The 27,079-nt window shown below is 34.8% G+C and overlaps 1 protein-coding gene across 3 annotated transcripts; it reads left to right on the forward strand.

Annotated features, from left to right (window-relative positions):
* The first annotated feature begins 7,181 nt into the window (after window positions 1–7,181).
* Window positions 7,182–26,748, forward strand: LOC127879549 (uncharacterized). 3 transcript variants are annotated; one of them, XM_052426468.1, is made up of 12 exons: window positions 7,182–7,308; window positions 8,341–8,598; window positions 12,414–12,617; window positions 13,465–13,599; window positions 15,591–15,809; window positions 19,450–19,647; window positions 20,301–20,435; window positions 22,402–22,515; window positions 23,295–23,331; window positions 23,490–23,521; window positions 23,778–23,866; window positions 24,482–26,748. In XM_052426468.1, the coding sequence occupies exons 1-12, from the start codon at window positions 7,242–7,244 to the stop codon at window positions 24,740–24,742; spliced, it is 1,749 nt and encodes a 582-aa protein (XP_052282428.1). In that variant the 5' UTR covers window positions 7,182–7,241; the 3' UTR covers window positions 24,743–26,748. The 3 variants fall into 3 exon arrangements, with proteins under 3 accessions (XP_052282428.1, XP_052282430.1, XP_052282429.1); XM_052426470.1 differs by lacking the exons at window positions 7,182–7,308; window positions 8,341–8,598 and adding an exon at window positions 10,195–10,326; XM_052426469.1 differs by lacking the exons at window positions 7,182–7,308; window positions 8,341–8,598 and adding an exon at window positions 10,596–10,872.
* The last annotated feature ends 331 nt before the right edge of the window (window positions 26,749–27,079 follow it).

Consider the following 27,079-nt stretch of genomic DNA (forward strand, 5'->3'; position numbering starts at 1 on the left):
ACTACTACTACTTCCGCTACTACTACTACTACTACTACTACTACTACTACTACTACTACTACTACTACTACTACTACTACTACTACTACTACTACTACTACTACTACTACTACTACTACTACTACTACTTCTACTGCTACTACTGCTGCTTCTGCTGTTGCTGCTGTTGCTGCTACTGCTGCTGCTACTGCTGCTGATACAGCTGCTACTGCTGCTACTGCTGCTGCTGCTGCTACTCCTGCTGCCGCTACTGCTGCTGCTGCTACTGCTTTTACTGCAGCTACTACTACTATTACAACAACTACAACTACTGCTACTGTTGGTAGTGCTGCAACTGCTACTACACTGCTACTGCTACTATTACTACTCCTGATCCTGCTGCTACTACAACTACTACTACCACTACCACCAGTCCCACTATCACTACCACTACTACCAGTATCACTAACACTACCGCTACAACTACTACTACCACTACTACAACTACTACTACTACTACTACTACTACTACTACTACTACTACTACTACTACTACTACTACTACTACTACTACTACTTCTACTACTACTACTACTACTACTACTACTACTACTACTACCGCTACTACTACTACTACTACTACTACTACTACTACTACTACTACTACTACTACTACTATACTACTACTACTACTACTACTACTACTACCTACTCCTACTACTACTACCTACTACTACTACTACAACAACTACTACTACAACTACTACTACTACTACTACTACTACTACTACTACTACTACTACTACTACTGCTGCTACTACTGCTACTATTACTACTCCTGATCCTGCTGCTACTACAACTACTACTACCACTACCACCAGTCCCACTATCACTCCCACTACTACCAGTATCACTAACACTACCGCTACAACTACTACTACCACTACAACTACTACTACTACTACTACTACTACTACTACTACTACTACTACTACTACTACTACTACTACTACTACTACCGCTACTACTACTACTACTACTACTACTACTACTACTACTACTACTACTACTACTACTACTACTACTACTACTACTACTACTACTACTACTACAACAACTACTACTACAACTACTACTACTACTACGTCTACTACTACTACTACTACTACTACTACTACTACTACTACTACTACTACTGCTACTACTACTACTGCTACAACTACTACTTCTACTACTACTTCAGCTCCTTCTTCTACTACTGCTACTGCTGCTACTCCTTCTACTGCTGCTACTGATGTTACTGCTGCTACTGCTGCTACTGCTACTACTGCTGCTACTGCTGTTGCTGCTACTGCTGCTACTGATGCTGCTGCTCCTGCTTCTACTGCAGCTACTACTACTACAACAACAACAACTACTATTACTGTTACTACTGCTACTGCTGCTACTGCTGCTACTGCTGCTACTGCTGCTACTGCTGCTACTACTGCTGCTCGAAGGTCGACACGCGACACTCAACTTGGCTTATCCGGATTCCGTACTTTTCACTGTATTTATCATTTGCTTACCACTCAACATCTGGGCAACGCTTTCAAGACTGGTTATGATTAATTCTACTCAATATGTTACGATTACGCTGAATAATTACCACAAGCAAAACGTAACCAGTCTGCTTGATTTTTTGTATTACTCTGCGCCTGTAATGAAAAGATTACATTCGGGCCGAAAATTTCGGAACTCTTTTAAATCAAATAAGGTCGAGTTTACATTTGCTGGCATGTTTGTTTGTTTTTTTTTGACTAATAATGTTTAATTATTCGGCGATATTAAATACCTAAATTGTATGAAAGTAAAGGACTGTGAAAGCGCATGAATCCGTCAAATAAAAAGTTCACACTTCTTAGAAATATTATTTTTATGTAATCCGTGTTCAATCAACTAACATTAGTTTCAAACAAACAATTGCCTACACGGAGTTATTTTCAATGTATGTTATAGGGGCGCGGCTGTGAAATCGTATATCGAGAACCTTGTTAAGGTTATGGTATTTTATATACATTATTGTTTTTATTTTAACTGCACTAATATGCAGTCGTGTTGAAATGTCTTTATATACCCTTTTGTATTTCGAATACTTTATTTGTAGCACTCTTAAACTGATTCCGGCAGTGGGGGGAACGAAGAAATTTTTATATTATATTAGATATTTTTATATTAGAGATATTAAGATTCTTAACATGATTTATTAGTTTATACTCAAATTTATTAATCCTTTTGACATACGCTAATTTAAAGTTCTTGTTACTTTATTAAAACATTGAAATTGTCGATGTTTTGTTCTTGAGACCACCTTATCTCCGATGCAAAAGATTAGCTGTTACCAAAAAAACTTTTTATTAATATTCTATAATGGTACTACATATGATATCTTTATATAATTATTTATGTGTTTTGATGTTTTGTACGAAATGTCCTATCTATTTATTAGCTTAGCAAACGTGTGTATGCATGTTCTTTACGTTACTGAAACTAGTAAGTTTGAAAACAAGTCATTGCGCGTGCTAAGATAGTAGCGATATTAATGATAATTATTAACTCGTCTACGTGCGTTTTACTCTGCCAGCAGTTTAACACCAACAATCAGCATAACTTTAAAGCCGCACGTGATTTGGAGTGTGTTTAAGCTTTAATGACAAATAAATAAAGACCAGTAAAGTGGAAGCGATCGTATCCTCAAATGACATAAATGGAAGATATAAGTGGTGCGAAATAATCTCTAAGGTCAAGATGTACACCATTGTTCAAATGGACTCATCAACCAATATGTAATGTCTGGGTAAATATAGATAATAAAAAAAGCATCAAGTATGCGCATCGTGTAGATGTGTTTATTATCTTGACATATGTAAAAATGTCAAGGAAACGAACTACCTTGTAGGTCATTTTTAACTAACAGATACTTGTTAGTCTAGTGTTATGTCGGTGTGAACCATCTGTCATAAAGAAAAATCACTCTGACCTAGTCACAGGTCGGTCTAGAGTAAGATACAGTCATCTATGTGTAATAACTGATAAATCAAAGTTGTATATCCCTATAAATACGAAACCATCATATCTGTTTAGACCTGGTAAACACTAAAAAAGGCCAAACTATAAAAAAAAAACGTTCTTTTCGTTAAGCACGACCAAAAAATTAGATCATTATTTCATGCATTCTTTTATTTGATATTCTTCAAACTAGCTCGATAGCCTTAAAGATGCTATTTAAAATCGTTTGAAGAGGAGACATTCAGAAAAACTCAAGAAATTGTTATTTGGTCAACATATTTTTTCGTAGGTCAGTGTTAAGATATCTACCAAACATATCTTGTTTAACACCTAAGAACTAGTATTCGTATTTGCGTAATGTGAGTTGTACGTGAAAATTCCTTATTGTATCATCAAATGTAAAAGAAAATTATAATCACATTTAAATATTGTGGTATCCTTTCTCTTTCAAAGGGCTTTGCGTTATGGTTAAACCAACGCACTTCTTAAACTGTCGATAGTTAATAAAAAAATAACTTACACCAGCTTATCCGGTAAATTAATTCTTCGCATCTTTATTTCAAGATTCATATTTTTTTATTTAATTTATTGAATTCATTTAGAACAAATAGTTCGGCTACTTATCGGTATTTGTCGTTGTTTATTGTCGAGTCTACCTTCAATTTTAAATTATAACCAACTCGTACATTTACAAAAACAAAAGTACATTCATTTATAAAATGCATTTCATGACCCCTTTTTAGAGCTCCTACAGACTCAAAGCATCCCTGAAGCAAACCAGGCGACCGATCCGGATAGACCACATCAAGACCAAACAGGCGGCAAGTCCGCATCCAGTACTTGAGACGTGAACTCACGCAGCTGAGACGAAGATACGCTAGTACACCCACAGAAAGGATTGGACTAACACAGCTTAGAGATACAGTTCGGACACAGCTGACATTCGACACCAGCTCATCTATACAGCCCTCCGACACTACCATGTGGACGGCAACATACAGAAAATCATCACCAGTTAGCTGGATGGGATCAGGCTCCGGTTTACTGTTGGTGACCAGCTAACCGGATGGCAGAGGTTGGAGAAATAATTGTTACTGGCTGCACAGTTTCCGTGGTGCTCTTCATCATGGGGATGAACCTGCTGATAAATGCTGCCCAACGAGAGACACGTGGACCAAAGACAGAGTCGGGAATCTATCTCTCATCTAGCAGAGGCCTCATGACTGACCTCACATTGACGACAACAACACACGTCCAAGCTAGATGGATGTTGACAGCCCTGACGGATGTCGCTTCATGGGGAAGAATGAAGTGCAAAGCAGCAAAATCCAGATCTCTCGTCATAAAGAAAGGACAGGCAACAGAGAGGTTCAAACTCTACGTACAGAACGAAGAGATTCCTTCCATAGTGACGAGTCCAATAAAATGCCTGGGCAAGTGGTTTGATGCAAGCCTACAAGATCGCGACAATGTCAAGATGGTAGACCAACAGGTAGAGGAGGGTCTCAAGAAGATAGACCGCTGCGGACTACCCGGCAAGTTCAAAGCTTGGCTCTACCAGCACGCACTGCTCCCAAGACTTATATGGCCGTTGATGCTTTACGAGGTACCCAGCTAAACAGTGGAAGCCCTAGAAGCACTAGTCGACACCTCAGGAAGTGGCTAGGAGTTCCACCCAGCTTTACTAGTATTGGACGGGAAGAGCAACAAGTTACAGCTCCCGCTATCTTCACTGGTAGAAGAGTTCAAGACAGCAAAAGCAAGACTTGTGTTGACCTTGAGGGACTCTCCGGATGAGCTCATCCGTGAGGCAGGGATACAAACCCGAACGAGCAGGAAATGGTCAGCGACAGAGTCTGTGAGCCAGGCAGAGAACGCGCTCAAGCACAAAGACATTGTTGGAGTGAATGCTGTTGGACGGGAAGGAATTGGTGCGAGAAAGGTGGTACTGTGGAGCCGATCAGACAAGAAAGAGAGGCGTGCGATGATTCAGTCTGAGGTCAGGAGAGCGGAAGAAAATGCCAGACAAGCAAGGGTTGTAGAAATGGGAGCGCAGGGAGCATGGACCACGTGGGAAACCGCAGACAGGAAGTTGACCTGGGGAGACATCTGGAAGTATGAGCCTTTTCGGTTTTTCTTTCTTCTCAGGTCTGACTAAGACCTACTTCCATCCCCAGCGAACTTGTGCCGATGGGGACTCACAGAAGATCCAAAATGCAGCCTGTGTGACAAAGAATGCACCCTAGAGCATGTTCTGTCATTTTGTACTACAGCACTGACACAGGGAAGATATAGATGGAGGCATGACTTGGTCCTCAGAGAGTTGGCTGACTGGCTAGAGAAGGAACGGATGAATGAACGTGGTAATTACAAAAGCATCAATTCTTGATGGCACGAGAGACTGGAAGATGGAAGTTGACCTTGGTAGAAGGCTTGGTTTCCCAAAAGTGCTTCAGACGACCCTACGACCAGATATTGTACTGTGGTCAGAGATAGGAAAGAAGCTCGTCACCATAGAGCTGACAGTACCATGGAAGGCAAGATGTGAAGAGGCCTTCGAGCGGAAGAAGGCAAAGTACACAGAACTCATGGATCTGTGCAAGCAACAAGGCTGGTTATTTCCCGTGGAAGTTGGCGTTAGAGGGTTCTGTTCCCAGTCCGTGCACAGGCTGATGACAACAGTATTAACTACTGGCAGGGAGAGACAAGTGGCTATCCAGAGACTGAGCCAAGCAGCTGAGCGGGAATCAAGCTGGCTGTGGCTGAGGCGAGAGGAGAAGAGCTGGAGGCAATCAATCAACACACAGTGACTGATCATCACTGTGGGCCCACCGCTATCAGAATGTTCATGGAATTAAAAGGGCCGAAACATTCTAAGACGGCGGCATCCATGCTGATGATGTTGGTAGAGGAGCAGCCTACAACCAAGCACAGATTGGTTAGACTGTATTAAAACTAACATGGTACTAGCATATAATATCTGTTAATTACTTTGTTTGTGTTTTTATGCTTATTTATTAATTTCGAATCACTTTATTGATTGACAGCATGCATGTATGTATATGTTTTACGTCGCTGTAACCAGTCATTGCGCATGGGCGGATGGTTCCTATTGTGAACAATAACAATGAATTGGTCTAAAATGCGTAAATATTGACATAAAACAAATCCCCTGATCATTTTTGTTATAAAAACGTACTTGTCAAATGTCGTTGTTGTTGTGTTTTTTTCATTTAAATTTACATGTATACGAAAAGGCTTAGTGATGCATGTATCAACTCAGTTTTGAGTTCTTTTCGAATTTTCAGGTTGGGCCGTTCAAATGTTTTTGAACCGTATGACAGGAAAAATATTCTAATGCAGACAGAAAATATAAATCTCACAAACAGAATTGTAAGTAGTTTTCCAGAATATTTCATTGAAAGAAATACGCTAAACGACAGAGTCAAAACAAAGAAATTCAGGAAATTAATTCACGCTGAGTTGGGAGACGCGAAAAGACTAGGAACAAACACACAATCTTAATAAATTTATTGATTTCGTAACCCAAACTGAAGCTCTTTAAGGATGTCATTTTCTACCGACCACTTACGATTATGTTTTCTAATTGATTGCAGAATATTATAAAACATATATTAGTAAAGTTTATTAATCGGAAGTTTTTGACGTCTTTTTGTCACTTGTTTAGGCAAAGGTATAATCAAACCTACAGACCACGTAAATGGAACAGAATTAGTTAAATAAAAGGATTCAAGAACCTGCATAGTTGTGAAGCTTAAATTTTTTTACAATCAATTACCTTTAATACTTTTTTTATTAATAATAAGTACGTGTTTATTAAAATGGAAATGTGTGCTTTACCTTGATAAGGAAATGGTCCGGAGTTAAGGCAGAGAATGACCGGATTACTTAAGACACAGATGCAGCTTAAGAGCATAGATCTTAACTGAGAAACACCGGAATTACGTATTACTGCGGTATCCGATTGACCCTTTAAAGAGTACGTTTCCGCAGTCACTCTTATTCGGTATCTATCTAGCTTCACAACCAATGGACAAAGTATTTGTAAAACTATTCCAAATCAACATTTCTATCGGAATGATTGTGTTTCCGAATTCACTTACATTGATGTTGATGTCAATTATATAAGTAGTGGGTTGATATATAGGCATTAAATTGTTTATAACTCCTGTACAGAATGTAAGCTTGCAAGAATGAATACACTAAAAAGGACTACTTTGTTTTTATTCGGATTTTTTCTGAATGTATGCAAAGGCGAAGGTATGATTCCAACTTGCATCATTCATATTCGATAGTCTGTCATTTCCGATGATGATAATGATAATAATAACTAATATTACAAGGCGGGCATCAATGCATTACACTGCGTTGACTCTGAGATCAAAGACTTATTTAATATAATATTTACCAATATGCTATGCAAGCAGTTAAACCAGTTTCCATATTTTACACAGCATAATGAATATTGTACATTCGGACTTTAATGGAAGCCGATTGTTAAATGTCAAAGTATTTGTCGAGGGACTTGTGTTACGAACAGCGTATCTCACAAGCCTCGAGTGTGAAGAGACGTAGCACTCATAATGTGAAAAATATGCACAATTTAAGGAATTGACTAGCGTTTAATTCTCTTTAATATATACATTCATATACATTAATTCATCAACATTTGATAATACGAAGTAATAGTAGATTTTTACACACTCCATTAATCACATTCCAATCGTCTGTACGTTGTATATTAATATATTGAATGTCGATCAAGATGTACGCCTAAAATGGTATACTACATCTAGGAATCGCTGAGCAACATGCTGTTATATATATAGAGACGCATACTCAACTGATCGATAAAAAACGGAATCCTTATCCTGTAACAATTGTTTTAATTATCACAAAATTTAATGACACAACATAAGATTACGAAACGCAAAAACTCCCGATGGTGTTTAGTTTTAGTTTTTAAATAGAGCATCACATGAGACAAAATGTACAAATTACAGCATAACTACAGACACAGAAAAAACCTAAAGCAAGGTTTCAGACAATCCGCAAACTCATAATTTATATGTATATACATGTATATACAGATATGTATATTTGCATTGTTTCAGAGACTCTATGAATTACATCACAAAGAAAATAACACTAATCATGATCATAGTGTTTTATTTGATCACTCATCTAATACAATAATATAATAGCCTGACAATAATTATTGTAAAAATTGCAGTACCGATATTTATGTTACATGTAAAAATCATGTAAATGTAAATGTTTGTTATACTTCAGACCCCTTTCGGATCCCCATCTCAGCCATCAACGTGAGAACAAATGTGAATATTGAATATTTGAATGGGAATATGACCGCAGATAAAGTGAACGATGGTGTACTACCGGCATATACCGATGAAAAATATCCCCGATATTTGTCCGAATGTAAATGTTGCGCCGGCATAGTTAGACCATATAGCCCATCTTGGGTGCAGCTCACATTGGACAAGATTTATCTCGTGGAGCGAGTTATTATTTGGGGACCAGGAAATGCTGGTATGGTTATGTAACACATGTAAAACATGCACGCTTAAGTCTTAAAACATTCCCTCGCATGATGTATCTTCTTACATATCGGTATGTACCCGGATAATTGACCTTTCGACAGCCGATTGATTGACAGGCTTATTAACCAATCAGATTACAGCATAGATTAGGCCCGTTACTATCCGCCATTTTGTCCGTCAAACTCGCCGTTGTCCGACACATAAGCTTATACGTAATTCTGTGTTTTAAACAAAGAAAATGGTTAAAAGGTGCTGTTATGGCACTTGTTATTCAGACACAAGGTATCCAGAACGGTTAAAAGATGGAAGTACGTTTTTTCCGTTCCCTCAACCGGGTACTAATCTTGAAAAATTCAAACGTTGGATTCGTCTTTGTGGTCGTCCACACGAACAGCTTAATCTCAACATATTAAGCGATCGCCCGAAAGCAAAACACAGTCGTTATAATAAGATACTACGCGAAAATAGAAAATGTAAGTTTTGCAACGGACACGTTATAAAAAAGAGTATAACTTTGTACTTGTTTATCCTATATATAGACAAATTAGAAAGGAACATTTAAAACCATTTTTCAAAGGTGGCCAACGTTAAATAAATTTGACATTCTAATGCAGTCGGCAAATAAATAAGACATTATAAACTTTGCTAGATTTTTTTAATGCTAATGAAATGCGTAATAATAAAGACAATCAGTTATTATTTTTAATAATATCACATAGAATAAAACATTTTTTATTTCTTTCGGTTTAAGTCTTCCAAATTTAATGTAAGTTAAGAAACTATTTTAAAATGCGCAAGTAATTATCAATAGGGGCCAATAAGTGTCATTTTACACCATATGTGGGCTTTCTACTAATCCGTTATCAAAACAGATGCCGCAAACTGTGAATGACCCTTTGAAAACCCGGTCTGATTAGCGAGTTTTTTTGTACATGAAAATTCTTTCAACTTTTTATATTTTAAATATTGCAGAAGATAGTTTACGAGGAAATAATAATATATAATAATATATTGTGTATGTTACTTTTTTGACGACTTTGACTATGTTTTACGATTATAACAATGCTCATGGGTCATTTTGACCAAACGCATTGTAGATATGTGTTATATCGGATTTCAATAAAAACGTTCTTCGTCTTCTATTATAATAAATTTACTTACCTGTGCCACATTTGCTATGTTGCCATCGGTTGCAAAAATTAACGGCTTTTAATTAAAAAACTGAAACATCTATTACTCAAGGAAAATATTGTGACTAACGAACAATTCATACTGTATGCGATAATTGGCGATAATTTTGCCGACTTTGATGATTAATTTAACGGCTTTTAAGTAGACTAATAAAAAAGTTTTGACTATTTAATAGATATGATAATTATATTCAGCACCACTATTCAATGATAATAAAAACTATTGTATGGCCTTTCTGGTATACCATGAGGCCTTTTTGGTTCACTTATGCGGCCGATTCGCGTAGCCATTTTTATGACGGACTTCGGCGGAGTGACCCCCCTTGAAATCGGTGGGCGTGGCTTCACTCTAGCTGTCGAAAGGTCAATTCTGACGCAGTTTAATAACACTAGCGTACTACCAACATGGCGGACAAAGTGGCGTTGGAAATTACGAGTGCAATACATTACTTTAAGTCCGCGTAATCTGTATTTTTGCCCCAATCCAGTTGTCCAGTTTTCTGTAAATCAACATAAACTGTATACATGTAGGTTTGGTGTTGATACCATGTAAAAATGGAAATCATAATTATCGTTTCGCGATACTTGTTTTAAGTAATGTGCTATTGAACTTGGATTCTTACATCATTGCACATGTGTACTTTGTGTCGCAAACGTGTTTATCAGTTTTCTGGATATCAGTATAAAACTGTATAGATTATATATAGACTGTTTATAATATGTAGAGGGGCAGAGGAGCAATGCGTTATGTATGTGTTTGTCGCGATACTATGTGCAGAGTTATGTATCAATGACCTAATTTTAGGTATAGAGGATAATAGGTTAGTGTTGATTATAGATCAGGTTTATCATGTAAGGCTTAAAGAACAAAAAGCACGAGCCTTGGTGAGTGCATTTTCGTTTTCGTGCCGAGCATGATAAACCTGATCTATAATCAACACTAACCTATTATTCTATTTATCCCACTCTTTATTCAGTAAACCTTTTTATTTAAACAAAATAAGTTTAATTGGATAATTTCGCGTTTTCATGAGTGTTTGTCGTACTTTGATAACGGCTGTAGTGTAAACAAGGTAAGTGTATTACTCCGCGTTCCAAAAATAACCGCTGATCAAATAATCATTTTTTCTTAAATCAGAATATCGTTCTGTGACAAAGATATTAATTACAATTGTATTCATATTTAATTGCAAATCTAAAAGTTTTAAAACATCAATATAACATTTAGTTGTTATATACAAGGAACTACATTTGTTTACAACGTAGCCTAACAACGTAGCACGTGCCGTTGATTATAGATGAAATTTAATCAATGGGGCTTTAATCAACCGAAATCGCTGTAAAAGTGGGATAAACATCATTGTACACGTTTAGTTTTTGTCGCGATTAGTTTTATTTCATTCAAAATGAAACTTTATAGAAGTTTAGTCGCTTCTTTGTAAACGTGAAAGACCGGTAGGCCTATGTCGCGCTATTTATTGCAGACTTGTTCGTCCTTAAATTTTGGGACATTTTGAACACTTTCACAATTGTACATGCGTACTTTGTGTCGCCAACAGTTTTTCTGTATATCAACACGGAACTTTATGGGAGCGTTTTTTTACGGTGTAGAAATGCTACACGTTTTTGTATCTCTCACATTGTTTGATGCAGAGGTATGTGCCAATGAACTTTGGCAATGACTCAATAAATCAACATATACTTTTGTTCAATCAATGAGAAGTAGCAAATGCTTAAAAGTTATCATTTTACGGATATAATGTCCTACGGTATATGTACTAGATATATTGATTGATAATAACTATAACTTACGGGAATGATTTGAAATCTATACAAAAAAATGCAAATTGAACATTCTTATATGTCTAAAACGTTTTTAATATCTTAACATATCGTAAACTCTTTGTGCTTTGTGGTTAAGCGCGTACGTTAACTGAATAATCCTCTGTAACCATGTTTGATCGTAACAAAGTAAAATATTAATGTATATAGATTTTAAGTGCCCTAGTTCTAAAATAATTATACACTTGATGACAAGATCTGATATCGGTCGACAACACCAATCGATACATACGAACGCAAAAGATAACTATCTTACAACATGCAAAGATTTCAGGTTCTATATCACATTTGCAATTAAAATAATTTTTAATAATTCGCTGTCTGTTTAAATGATTTAGTTATGGTAAAATAATCCGCCCGGCCCAATCGCTCACCCCAAATCCTGTATCCGTACCATTTAGCAATCATGTTTAATTCTCTGATCAAGTATTATGTGTTTCAAGAAGACACTATGTTTGGATGCTACCAACTAGGTATGTGATATTTACAATAGATTGGTTTTATACTAATAAATCAAGTAAATACATCGTATGGACAATACTAATAAGGGTATACAGTATTTCTGTGCGCCATTTTGGAACTGAAATAGTTTCGTATCACCGCGTAATGAATATGCGATTACAGGTCGCCTACACTCACATTTGTCAGTAAAATGCGAGCAGCGTAAATTTAATTTAACATACAACCGCATAGTTTAAATATACGAGCACACTAAATATGTGTTTTGATTTTGAATTCGTGTGCACACTAATTACATGTTTCTTGTTTGCAGGTACTGATGAGCACTTTAACGACTTCTTTTTGTCAATGGGTCTTTGGGCACAATCTAGTCATGAGGAACAATTTACTTCGAAAAACAGGACCATTGCGGAGAAGAGGCTATATCCTCCACACCAAATCAAGTTTGTCCACGTTAGAGCGGCTGAAAATAGTGCTGCTTTGATATTGTGTGAGATTATGATATACCGACAAGCAGGTAATTCCGTCTTGTTCGAATACTTTTGAAACAAGTACAACTACAACACATGAACAAGGTGTAGAAGCAAACGATAATTTGAGTCGTGTTCTGAGAAAACTGGGCTAAAGGCATGTGCGTAAACTCTCGTCCCAGATTAGCCTGTGCAGTCCGCACAGGCTAATCAGGGACGACACTTTCCGCCTAAACTTGATTTTCGGAAAGGAGGGACTTCCTTGAAACTAAAAATACCATAAAAGCGGAAAGTGTCTTCCCTGATTAGCCTGTGCGGACTGCACAGGCTAATCTGGGACGAGAGTTTACGCACATGCCTTTAGCCCAGTTTTCTCAGAACACGACTCATTGATTCATGTAATATTGGTTATACAACTACTGAAAAAGTTATACGTATATACTGTTGATCGCAAAAGAAACTAATTGATCCTCTTATAACGTCAATCTTCAAGTAATTTTTTTCTTAATTCTAATACATGTATATGAAATACATTTATTGGAAACCTTGAACCGATATGGAAACAATATACATATATTGACTCATTATATTTGCAAAATATTAGTTTACATGTATTATGAAATCACTCAGTTGCAGTCAACGTGTATCATAGATTGCGTTATTCAATTAATACGGAGTGATCATTAAAAATTAAATTTAGGTTAAAGTGGTTTTGTTGTATATATTGTGAAAATATGTATTTGTTGTATTGCGTTAAAAAGTATCCATCATCAAATAGTATCCATTCCAGTAAAAAGACGTATATGAAATTCATTTTAAACTCATTCTAACTTAAGACGACAATATGTACATAAACGTACTATGAAATCATGAATACACCACATTTTTTTTCAGATTGCCTGATCGGAAGTTACAGCGTAAACTGTTCCAAGAAATGCCATTGCCTTGTGGGCCCATGCGACAGTGTTACGGGTGCATGTGGAAATGGTGGCTGTATAGACGGATGGTTAGGAATATCGTGCAATGAAAGTAAGTTTTTAATTAAAATTAAGGAGACAAAAACGAACCTAAAACACATAAAATGCACTTTAAAAAATGGTATCATCCGCAAAATACACTATAGAAAACTTACAACAGATTACCCATTTTGGATTCCTACGTATGCAAAGATACTTTTGAACACGTATTTAATGTACAGCAGTTCCGGTATAAATCTGGAAAATTATTTCAGCATATTAATTTAATTCACGTTAACAGTGTTAATTGACATAACGTAGTTAAACAGGAAACACAATGGAATTCTTACAATGACATGCGTGTTTAATTAGCACAACGTTACTGGGAAAAAAACAGATTTAAAATTCAAAACAGATTAATTTTAAACTCTACTTCATGTAAAACGAAACATATGTAACACGGATTACCAAACTATTCGAAGCGTTTATCAACTTAGATGCGATATAACTATGCGAACGAAGCCGTTCAACATTCATAAAAAAATATGCGACATGGTAACACTGAGCAATCAAGGCACAATTTGGTAAGCTGCTGCTCTATATGTTATTGCCAGAACAATGTAATCTGTAACAATATTGATGGTACATATCTTAATAATCAATGCGGATCTGAATGTCAACTGCACCGTATGGTCGTCACTTTCTGTTACTAACTAAATGCATCAGAACATCAATATCACAGATTATTTCTTCCGATACAACTGTCAAAGTTTGAGTGTCTCATAATTATTAAAGGTGCATTTTAGAAAAAGTATTAACTGAATCCCGTATTTTTGTACAATTCATCTACAGTATTATCCCACCATGGCTAACACATAATTCGGAAGGATTTCGCAAGAATGTGTATGTCTATTCATTGTTTTACTTGTTGATGAGCTTATTGTAACGATAATACAGCATCTACAAAACGCCAAGAAATATTGAAGTATTTTTTGGTCGTCGTGGGGTAGTGGATATGGTGTACCCCAAGCGACCGGGAGGTTTGATCCCTATAGCAGCGTTCTTCAGATCTCCCAAACGACACTAAGTACTGTTGCCTCACAGGAAACGGACTCGTGAGCGTTTCAATAATACTTTGGATTTCGATACAATCGAGCTTAATTAATTATGTTTAAAATAATGATGTTTAAGTAGACGCATACCCGACTGATTGATACATTCAAGAATAATAAGCTTATAACAAACGTATTTATTATTAGAAGATTTAATAACATAACATTACATTTAACGATATATAATTCATTCAACTTTTCATAGAGTTTTGTTTTCATTTTAAACTATGGATAAAATGTTAGAATTACCAATTACCTAATGAATATTAAAAATACTTATATACATATATGAACCACGTAGTGTATGAACAATTCATCTATAGCGAGTTTTTTTTTAATTAACCCCTTTAACAATATAATTTGCAGCACACACGGTGTCGGCTGGACCTAATTATGTTCCTTCTGATTTAAAAATATATAATTTAAAAATGAAATAAGTTCAAAACATTATGTTCCAGGAGTATATATATATCAACAGGTTATAAAAACTAATATACTACAATAACGAATTTAACTGATTAACATATGGGTAAATCTTATATTGTTTACTGCTCAACTATCCGTTATTCTTTGTTTTTACCGGTCAATGTTTGTGCGTCCCTTTAGTAGTAAATAATTATGTACTTAACTTATTATTGACAATACAACATACTTTGCAGTTGGTTACACAAACAACACAGTGTCTTTAAAAAATGTGCTATTTCGACGTTAATGCATTGCGTAAGAGACGTAATGCATAGCTTCATGGAGAAAACAATACCATTCGTAAACATGATGTATTTTACACATACAATACGATACCGTTTTTATCAGACTGTGAATTATTTCATTGTGGATAGCCAATCCACTATGATGCGAGAATAGTCTGAATATAATACATGTAAACTTTACAGCAAAATGTATACTTTACTACATATAAATCAAGTAAATGTCGATATTTGTTATATTTCAGACCCGATTCGGATCGCTATCTCATCCATCAACGTGACAACAAATGCACATATATACAATACAGATACTACCAATGCAGATAAAGTGAATGATGGAGTAAATGGCAAGTCCCTTGATCCTTGGAACTGCAAATGCTGCGCCGTCCTAACGCTAAGTTCTTGGTTACAGCTGACACTGGACAAGATTTATCTCGTAGAAAGAGTTCTTGTTTATGCAAATGGTATGATTATGTAGTACATGTAAAATATGAACAGTTACGCTTTCTCAAGCAAGCATTGTCTTATTAGATTACGGTATGTACCCGGTTAGTTATAATGCATGGTAATGGTCATTACGAAATTCCAACACGGCAGATACAGGGGGACACAAGTTTGAAATTACTGTAAAAGCTTTTGTTTTTATTACCATACTCCCACACATGAATTTAAACGGGATTATACTTGATTAACCCAGTCGTCCGGTCGGTCGGTTGGAAGGTCGGGCGGTTGGTCTGTCTATTTCAGCTTTCTGTGTATCAGAAGTACATTTTAAAGAATTGTAGTTATACCATGTAAAAGTAAAAGGAGTTATTTTCGTGTAAGTTGTGATTTTCTGCAAAGTTATTTTTTATTTTTTATTTTTTATACCACATTTATATAGCGCCCTTTTCATACTCGAGATGTGCGTTCAAAGGCGCTTTACAGTTTTACCCTAGTGCTGCAACAATACGCCAAAAACCGTATTGCAATATATTGTCAGTAAAAAAACCCGTATTGCAATATATCGCAATATATTGCTAACTTGTACCCAAATTATAACTTGCCAATTATCCGATAATCCCGAATATTCCAGTTTTAAAGCAAATTTTGGTAAATATTTACTATATGCCGGTAAATATGCTCAAGAATAACAAGACACACAATCATTCGCAACTTTTCTTATATATCAAATACATTTTGGCATTTGTTACTATTTAAAGATGTGATGAAATAACGTCCAACCCAGGCATTTTTTTTCCACTGAACACGCGTAATTCACCTGACGTGATGTTCCCATTTTTATACAACACAAAATACACCCATACTTTCCATGCGATGTCCTACATGTCTGTATCATTTTCGCGCGCTCTTTATTGAGACAAAGGATAAAGCACTTTTTATTTGACGCTATATTTTTTTATTGTCACATTAGCATTAAAATTTTGAAGCGTATTTCCGAAATTTGGATTACAAATTTAAAAATGCTCAATTTAGAATCGAACGAAACATTTACAGCTGTGCGCAATTAATTCAACGATAATCTGTTCAAAAGCATCGAACAAATGCTCCGATGTAACAACGTTACTCCGTATAATATACTTTTCAGAATGCTATTTTAACGAAACAAAAAATTACACTGCTTATTTTGTTTACCTTGTTATCATTATTTTGGATGGCTTTTCTGGACGAAATGTGAATTAATTTTTGTAAAAATTTTGTACCGGTATGATGAAAATCGTATCGCAATACAATATGCAGATTGCGTATTGCGATATATACCGATATACCGGTATATTGTTGCAGCACTATTTTACCCTGATCACTGGGTCATAAGTCGTCCGTTAACATCTTGGCGCCACGGCACATTGGCTTATTTCCCTAACAGGTACCCATTTATACACCTTGGTGGAGAGGAACAGTTGTGGGAAAAATTTCTTGCTCAAGGAAATTCCAGCGGTCAGGGCGGGATTCGAACCCGGGACCTCCCGATCCTAAGCCAGCATTCCTACCATTAGATCACTGCTCCCACAGGTTATGAGCGTTTAAAAATAGCGAAAAATTGTATGCTTACTTCATTGAACATGCGTACGTTTTGTTGTGAACTTTTCTCTCGGAAGTGCAATACGTTATTTTTGTGTATATATCACAATATTCTTGGCACAGACATGTGCCTCTAAACAAATTTCTGGAACTTACATTATTTTTACCGCGAAGTTTTTATCACAAACAGTTGTATGTGTATCAAAAAGAAATTTGATTTTAGTATGAACGTGAAAGACGTTATATTGTCTATGTTGCGCTTTATTGTGAGTGGTGTGTCTTTGAACGTGGGGACATCTCTATATGTACGAAATTGTACATACTAACGTTGTGTCGTAAAAAGATTTATGTATATCAAAACGAAACTGTTTTGTCTGAAACGCTATTTGTTGCAGGGTTATGTGCCCTTGAAATAACAAAATATTATATTAATTTTACTAATGGTTAAATGTTGCTACTTCTTGGACTGGGTAACTGCGGTGTATTCGTTATCTGCAATGACTGTTATAGTTTGAGTATATGCGTAAAAAATATAACGGCTATACTGCACTTATGTATATGCGCTATATAAGTCCGCTGACAATCGCTCTAATTTACGGGAATGCATAAAGATGAATCTAAAACAGTTTGCAAAAAGAACACTTTAACACGTCCATAAAGTTTTTATCCTATTACCAGATGAATATCGATAGTATAACAACGATCGTATAAACATGGGCTTTATACTATGGCTATTTTTCGAACAGATTTGGGTTTTTCCAAAACTTAGAGAATCTGTTTTTGTCAACTATGAAAAACAAAATCGTCAAAAAAAACTCGATATTTGACAATAATTAATGGAAAATAGGGAAGAAATAATAGGAAAATAGAATATTATGTGAGTTTGGGATAAAGATCAAGTTTATCATGCTCGGCTCGAACCATGTTAGCGCTCGGCAAGCCTCGCGCTACATCGGCGCTAAGCCTCGCATGATAAACTTGATCTTTATCCCAAACTAGCATATTATTCTCTATAAATATCTTAACATATATTCTTTGTATGGAGTATCAAACGTTCACTCAACGGGCCTCTGTACCTGTGCTAAGCCGTGTCTATATTCTGAAGAAGTTATAACACATGTCAACAACAGGTAGACATGTCGACAACATGTAGACAGGTAGATAGGTTTTACAACAGGCAGACAAGTTGACAACATGTAGTCAGGTTGACAACAGGTAGACGTGTTGACAACAGTGTTTGAATACTTAAAATGTTGTGTGTGTCATTGCACGTTGTTTGAGTGCATATCGTGCTGGATCTTGCAACGATATCCATAGTTTCAATCGTGTTTAGCACAATCCTGAAGAGCTCTTTGTTTGCACGGTTTGTTATGGTCAAACAGCCAGTGCCCCCCCCCCCCCGCCCTCCCTCCCACACACACATACACCTCTTACATACGGTAGAACAAGAACTGACTTTAAACGAGTCTTTATTCTTCTGCTTATACTGTGAAACCATTTATTTTCGACAGCACAAAATTTCGTAAACAGCGAAATTATGTTTTAAATAATAGACTCTAAGTATTTTGTAATATTTTACGTAGATTGTTACTTTATTATTGGCATTGTTCCTCGGTATTCCATGTTATACGAAACGGTTGCTTTTAAATGTGACATCATATTCGTTGAAACAAATATTCATTTGGTCAATAGCTACAGATCCTACACTAGTAGAACATGCATATACGTCGTATTGGCAATAACTATAAGTTAATTCCTTATTTCTATACGTCAATGTTGGAAATGCGATAGGTTCGTATCACTGCGTTCGGAAAATTCGGTAACAAACAACGTTGCACGCTCGCTTGTCGTTTGAACTCGAACAGCTTGCCAATATTGTCCAAAACACATCAGACGTGGTTTTACATGCTTCATTTTTTTTTTAATTCATTTAAATACAAAACCGGATAGGTCAAATATACCAGCACACTGAAAATGGGTATTTTTATAGAAATTATATGCACACGATATACTGGCACAATATAAATGTGTGTGTTGTTAATGAATTTTGGTGCAGACTATATTCTTGTTTCTTGTTAGCAGATATTAGTGGGTCAGTTGACAACATCACTTTGTCAATCGGTCTTAGGGAAGAATCGCTTCATGATGAACACTTTACTTGGAAAAGCAAGACTACTGCGGAGAAGTTGCTACATCCTCCACGCGAAATACAATTTGTACGGTTTACGTGGAGTGATTATAGTCAGATACTGTGCGAGATTATGATCTACCGACAGGCAGGTAATGTACTTTGCTGCTTAGCGTTATGTATCCGTAAAATAATATCGATTTAATTGACACTGTAACTGCTCCAGTGATTACATATAACAATCACGTATTTAACATTTTTGCAGATTGTTTCTTATTCAGTTTATTTTGTCCTGTCTTATTACGTTGAAAACTGTAATACCTAATTCACATAAAATAGTTACATAATCAGTGCAAAAGTAAGACGTTAATGTAGATAGTCGCAAAAGGAACTTTGTAATCCTTTTAGAACCAATGAACAAATACACTTTTACAATTATAGTATATAATATGCGTGTGTTTGAAACCTTGAACCAATATAACAACAATGGACACATATTGACTCATTTTCTTAGTAAACTGTTAATGTATTGTGAAATGCTCAGTTTAATTCAATAGCGTACCCTTCATTGAAGTATTGATTTCAATACGAATGATCAATAAAAAATAAAAGTTTGAATTTAGTGGTTTTGTTTTATATATTGTGAAAACTTGTATATATTGTGTTTCAAAACAGTGTCATATAGTGTCCGTTCAAGTTTATTGACGTATTTTAAAAAAAGAGTACATTTATTTTAACTTAAGACGACACTGTATACATATGCTTACAATCAAATCATGAATACGCCAAACGCTTTTGTTGTCAGATTGCCCGATCGGAAAGTACAGCGTAAACTGTGCCAAGCAATGCCATTGCCTTGTGGGCCCATGTGACAGTGTTACGGGTGCATGTGGAAAAGAGCTTTGTGAAGACGAATGGAAAGGAACAGCGTGTAATGAAAGTAAGTTTTCAAAGTTAACTATTGAAACAAAACACAAACATAAAATAAATATACCATAAATGTAAATAAGATCAAACGCGTGTTTGCAAGTTCATGTCCAAATATATGGATGGGCAAATATAATGTACAGCGATATCGGTATAGATTTGGATAAATTATGAATAAACTAATAGAATTCACGTAAACGTTTAAATAGGAAGATGTCAAAGTAGCAATCTTGCTCAAAAATTGTAATTATGCATAAAAATCGATTGGAAAATATTACAAAATGTTATTTCTAAAATGATTTATCTTTAATGCACACAGCATGCTCAATCGTATTTAGTGAATGTGACAAAATCCCGAGGGTACATATAAATTCTTGGGGCTGAACATATCACCAGTATTTTAAATCCAAATATGTGCTTATTAAAAACATATTTTACTGCTGCCATGCACATGATAATTCGTTGACATTTCATAATAAATATCAATTATTCAAGGAACCAATTAATGTCTGTGAATATTCCTGTTCAGAACATACTAAGACCTTAAAGCATCTCGTAGTGTGATTTGTGTTTCCCAGCACGATACTTGTTCTGTAGCACACATAAATATGACATTATAGTGAACGATCTGACGCCATGACGGCTTAATCTTTTGTAATGCAGTTTACGTTGTGTGTTTAGTTATGATCCACGGATCTTGTTCAGAAGCTGTTATAAACGGATTCTAGAGAAAAATTGATGGATTTCGAAAAAATATAGTAATTATAGAATAGCTTCAAATTTAAATAAACATAAATATCATGTTTGAATCGAACAAATATTTACTACGGTAACCATAATTTGCTCTCAACATAACCCCCCTAAATTCTATAGATACATGGTATCAAACCATTGTGATTCGCACTCGTGATTTAATTCCATAGCATAATTAACCCTAGCCATTCGTAAGTGGACAACAAACTATGAAATATATTGTATAAGTACACGAGAAGATTCTTTCGGATTGTGAAAAAATAACAAAGGTGTTGCTATAATTTTTGACTTTTTTAGGGACATTTTTGTAATTATTATAAATATGTTGTTAAACATTAAAATATTAATAAATCACACTATATCTAGAAAAGCATTGCATAGAATACGCACGTATATCATTTATTATTGTTTATTACAATGGCATAAAATTGCAGGTCAAAAGTTTTACCTTTGTTTGTAAAATATGATTTTCGTCATTAAGAATATGATGCCGATAACTATTACATAAAAACCACAACTTATGACTTTATGTAACACTATGGCTTTATATGAACAATACCATAAAAATATTGAATTAGTAATATTTAATGATAATGGCCAACATTTTAAGCATCAATTACTGTCGCAAATCATACATTCAGAATTATTCATATCTACATTAATTCGTGATTCGTGGTAAATGCTAAGGAAACACAATGATGACGACAATACATTTTCAGAGTCAAAAGTTTTACCTTTGTTTGTAAAATATGATTTTCGTCATTAAGAATATGATGCCGATAACTTTTACATAAAAACCACAACTTATGACTTTATGTAACACTATGGCTTTATATGAACAATACCATAAAAATATTGAATTAGTAATATTTAATGATAGTGGCCAACATTTTAAGCATCAATTACTGTCGCAAATCATACATTCAGAATTATTCATATCTACATTAATTCGTGATTCGTGGTAAATGCTAAGGAAACACAATGATGACGACAATACATTTTCAGAGTATATACAATTTTGAATTGAGGGTTTAAAAACAAGTGATTTTCATGAGTGCCAGGATTCGATTCCGGATTATGAAAGTTCTGGTTAATACGTGACCAAAAGATCAGGTGTTAATAAGTGCAGACTTTGACTTCAGTCTCTATACTATAAAATAGTTCTTTATATACTGATATGCTTTAGAAAATAGTAGAATCAATAACTTTTATAATTAATGTCACAGCCAAGGCAGATACAAAGCTGTCGTCGACAGTTATATGGATTGCAACGTTTTTGGGATTGTTTCTGCTGTTAGTTGGCGTCACCATTGCTTGGTTGTGTATCCGGAGGAAGAAAAGTAAGAATCATTTCTAAAATGTACTATATGATAGGTTCTGAAATCTTGTCAACAAGACGGTATTGAGAGGGATAAAGCCGATACGTGTACTCATTTCATTCCACCGTGCATCAACAAGTTGTTATTCTGTTGTTCATGTATATTGTAACCACTATGTAATTAAAGTACAACTAAACTAGGTCGCCTTGGCATAACGGATATGGTGTCTACCAAGCGACCGGAAAGTAATGGGTTCGATCACCACTGTGTTTGAGTTTATTTAGATCTCCCCCAGTACCAAAGCACTGGTTCTAGTCACAGAAAACGGAGAGCGTTTCAAATAAGTCTAGTACTTAACGCTTTCGATGCAATCGAGCTAAAAAAATAGGTTTAAACTGAATCAGCTTTTTACTCTTGTATTATTTTAATTTCAATCGCGATCCAATGATATTTATACAAATGTATACATGTGTGTTGCGCGGTTACATTTAGGCTAAGTGTGAGTTCCGACTAACCAACTTAACCGAATCAAATCCCTGATGCTTTGGATTGACCTTTCAAAGGCGGTGGCCTAAATTTAAATCCGTGTTTTATGTTGAGTGTTTGTATTGTATGCAGTGCACTGATTTGTGAAGGCGATCGGGAAAACAAATAATGGATGCTAACATCTATTTCAATGTTATATATACGCTTGGTGTAAAACTTACATTAGCCCATCTCACCAGCTATTTCATTTTGTTACTTGAATAATCATGAAAATAAATGTTCATAAGTAATTAACCTTTTTTAACTCAATTAAGTAGGGACAGTAGAGAGGACTTTGGAAAACGTTCAACAGTAAGTATATACATTTCACAAACATAACTTTTGTTTTGAGATTTAAAGATAATAACCAAAGTGTGAACATATAATCAAAATAATTTTACTGAAATCACCGTTATTGATAACAGTTTATAGTTAACAAAATATTGATAACTGAGTTATTTCATGTTTAGAAATGACCTTCAACCATCGTATTGCCCGCAAGGTAAGTGCTTGATAACATTCCATAACCGACTTATATTTAATAACAGTAACTCATACGTCATTTCTGAAATGATATAAAATATTCTTAACATAATTTGTCACATGGTGTGTACGGAGACATACACAATGTGTCGCCTTAAAAACGCATACATGATTTTATTTACAACATTACTAACAAAATAGATGTATCAACATGTATGATGTGTTGTTAAACTCCAAACGCATTCAATGACAGTTGTGATATATTTTATTTGTAGAATTTCATGACAACAACTACGCTCAATATGAGGTCGTCCCTGACAACATTTCAGAGCGCGAGGCGACACCAATGTACACGTCCTTCCAGGTTTGTTGTATAATTTTAATGGATGCTTCTAGGTTGACGCAATTATGTTAAAAAATACCTTATACCGGTTAATATAAATTCATTCGTTGTCTCGAACAACGTTTTATCTATATTCGTAATTGTCACGAATAACTTAGGTTAAGATCTGACTCAAGGGAGTTGAAAATACAAGCAACTTATCTTCCTGATCTTGTTTGCATTGCCAAACGTATGTTTTAACTAGTCGAACAGCAGTTGAATAAAACATGTCCATAAGACGAAATGATAATTAGGTAGTTAAATTAATAATTGCCATATAGCTGATAACATAGAAAACATTTTGAATGGCAATCGCGTTCAAAGTTTATACATAAAACGTGTTAATGTATAGGTGATTGAATGTTCACGGATAAATGAGACATCTGAATATATTGACGCCGTCTAAACCCCAATGATTTAATTGTCCGGTCCAAAACTGTGCAATAAAATGATATCATTTTAGGCTTTGTGTTTTGATTTTCTAACTGTTTTGTGTTGTTTTTGGCAATTGTTCGGCGTTTGGCCGAATGGTTATTTTTGTCTAGTGATTCCGCAGGAGTTTTATTTTCTCTATAGTGTCTTTAAATTAATTAACAGATGAAAGATAAGCATCTGTACACTGGTTTGCAAAACTCCAGCCCCATGTCCCCAGCATCGCCTTATGTAATATCTGAGAGCGAAACAGTTGAGAAAAATTATGCAGAAGCCGATGACAATGCCTCTACATCAGAGGCAAAGAACAAGTTGACCGAAGAAAAGGAAAATGATAATAACGGGGAGACAAATTACGCAGACTTCGAACTATTGGAGAATGACAAACAAAAATCAGTACACAAAGAGTACTATTTCGTCAAATAGGGTACACATCAGAGTATTGCTTCCAAACTGCATATTTTCATATAGCTTGAACTAATTGTTTTTCAATTATTAAATTCCTCGTAATCACATTTAAGTGTTGCAAATATAAATATTAACCCTCAGCAGCATGCGTGATTTATCGCAATGCATGCCCGTGAAATACACGGAAATATTTTGAGAGTATTGCACGATCAATAGAATAAAACATGTTAATTTCGAATACATATTCGTTTGTTTTCTCGACACAAATACATGTACATGTACATATAACCAAAACTCACGGTCTACGTTTTCGCCCCGCTAAATAAACTTGTATTAACACATTTACTAAACGAGTTTATGATTATTGTTACAAGAAGTGAGTGAACCTCTTCGATCATATTTTGATTTCCCATGACAAAATGTGACATGTTAAATAAAATAAGGTGGAAGAGGGCGATAAGTTGTGTATCATTTTATGTTGTCATGTTTACTTCTGAGGTAAAAGAACAATGTTAATTCTATTCGTCTAATGTAGATATTAAAGTGTATTATATCATATATTGTTTACATCTAAATGATTTGACATTGACTCATATGGATACGTAATCCGCTACTCTAGTGCTCTTTTTTTATATATTTTTGTATCTCGACAAATGATAAAGATATCATCTTGAAAATTTATATTTAAGTATGCTTTAATGAATCGTGCTGTCCTATTCTAAGAGTAATTGCCCGTTGGTAACTCGATCTCCCATATTTAAGAGTTATTCCCTTCTGGTATCTTTTCCTTTATTTTTGTCCGGATCATAACTCAAAAAGTCACGTCGTCCGAACGAGCTGGAGCATTTGTGTATTTAAAACATAATTCTAGTGTCTTCATTTGTTTTGCCACACATGTATTGATAAAATTACAAGGATTTCTTGTTTCAACCATAAGCCTTTTGAGAATCACTGTTTGCGTAACTCTGTATGATTGAAATACTTACACAATGTAAGTTCTAGTTTCAATTTAAATAAGATGTTCAAGTTATATTAAACCATGAATAATTTGTTGTTTTTTAAATACGGATGTTTGAATGCATCGAATTGGTGATACATGACTATTTAATGGGCGTGCTACTAATTATTTTCCCATTCAACTGCATTGAATTATTACTTGTTTTTTACAGCGTTTTTTGTTCTGACATACACATATAAAAACAAATATGATAAGCACGAGTTACTATCAAAACCGGTTTCAAACTACTGCATTACTTGTTTTTGAACTTTGCTTTCATCAATTGAAATGACATTGTAGTAAACAAACGAAGCAATCGTGTCTCGAAAACATTTTTCTCAGAATTCTTCTCATTGGTGTTTCTCGAGTTACATTTGTTTTGTTCTTAAACACCGTTTCAAATCTGCAATAACTTTAACGTCACAACATGAAAAAATGAAGGTTTTATATCTTACATTTAATTATTGTTTCTTGCGTATGCATATATTTTGAAATATAATGAAAAGACCTAAGTTAATAAAACTATAATGTAATCCATAAACGTGTGAAACTTTTGTTTTATTTAAAACGCGATTTGATAACATATTTGTTGATATGGCAAGAAAATGGCTCAAATAAAATTTATTAAAATTAATAATTGTTGCCTAGCAAATGATAATTTTACATGTATTTTATATGATTCGTTTGTTATGTATATATACATACTTTATATATTTTGTTATATATTCTGCATTGTGTTTATATAAAGTTTAGGATAATTTGCGCAAGGTATCTAGGAATGAATTGTTCAACCTGGCATGCTACATGCCAAGTCACCTCATGGAAAGGAGAATATCCTATGATAATATACCAATGTCCTAGTTGCATAATTTTCATGAACTCCAAATATTTTTAATTTCGCGTGATATGTTATAAAACATACTGTTAAGTAGTCATACATTTCTGAACGTATAGTATTATAATATGAGAGTGTTCTATGGTTTGTATATTGTAAAGCATGAATGGAAAAATATATATTGAAACAATTTATGTATATGACTTTGTTATGTTTTGACAATGTTCTTGTTAATTACGCATTAAGCATTGTGCAGCTAATAACAACTCTGGTTTGTGATTGGTTGATTAATTGAGCGGGTTCATTTTTCTGTGTATTTTTGTTGTGTTTTCTATTTTCGCTTATCTGACTGGACTCAACGATTGGACATCACAATACAAGCGTTATATGTATTATGTTCCATTATATATTCAATATCTTGTTCACGTTGTCTTTGGTACAAATATATTTTGAACTTGATATATAGTACACTTGTTTTATGGTTTTATAGACATGTGCTATGTAATTTAGTATTTTACTTTCT

This window comes from Dreissena polymorpha, chromosome 4, assembly GCF_020536995.1.
Source record: "Dreissena polymorpha isolate Duluth1 chromosome 4, UMN_Dpol_1.0, whole genome shotgun sequence".
NCBI classification, from domain to species: domain Eukaryota; kingdom Metazoa; phylum Mollusca; class Bivalvia; order Myida; family Dreissenidae; genus Dreissena; species Dreissena polymorpha.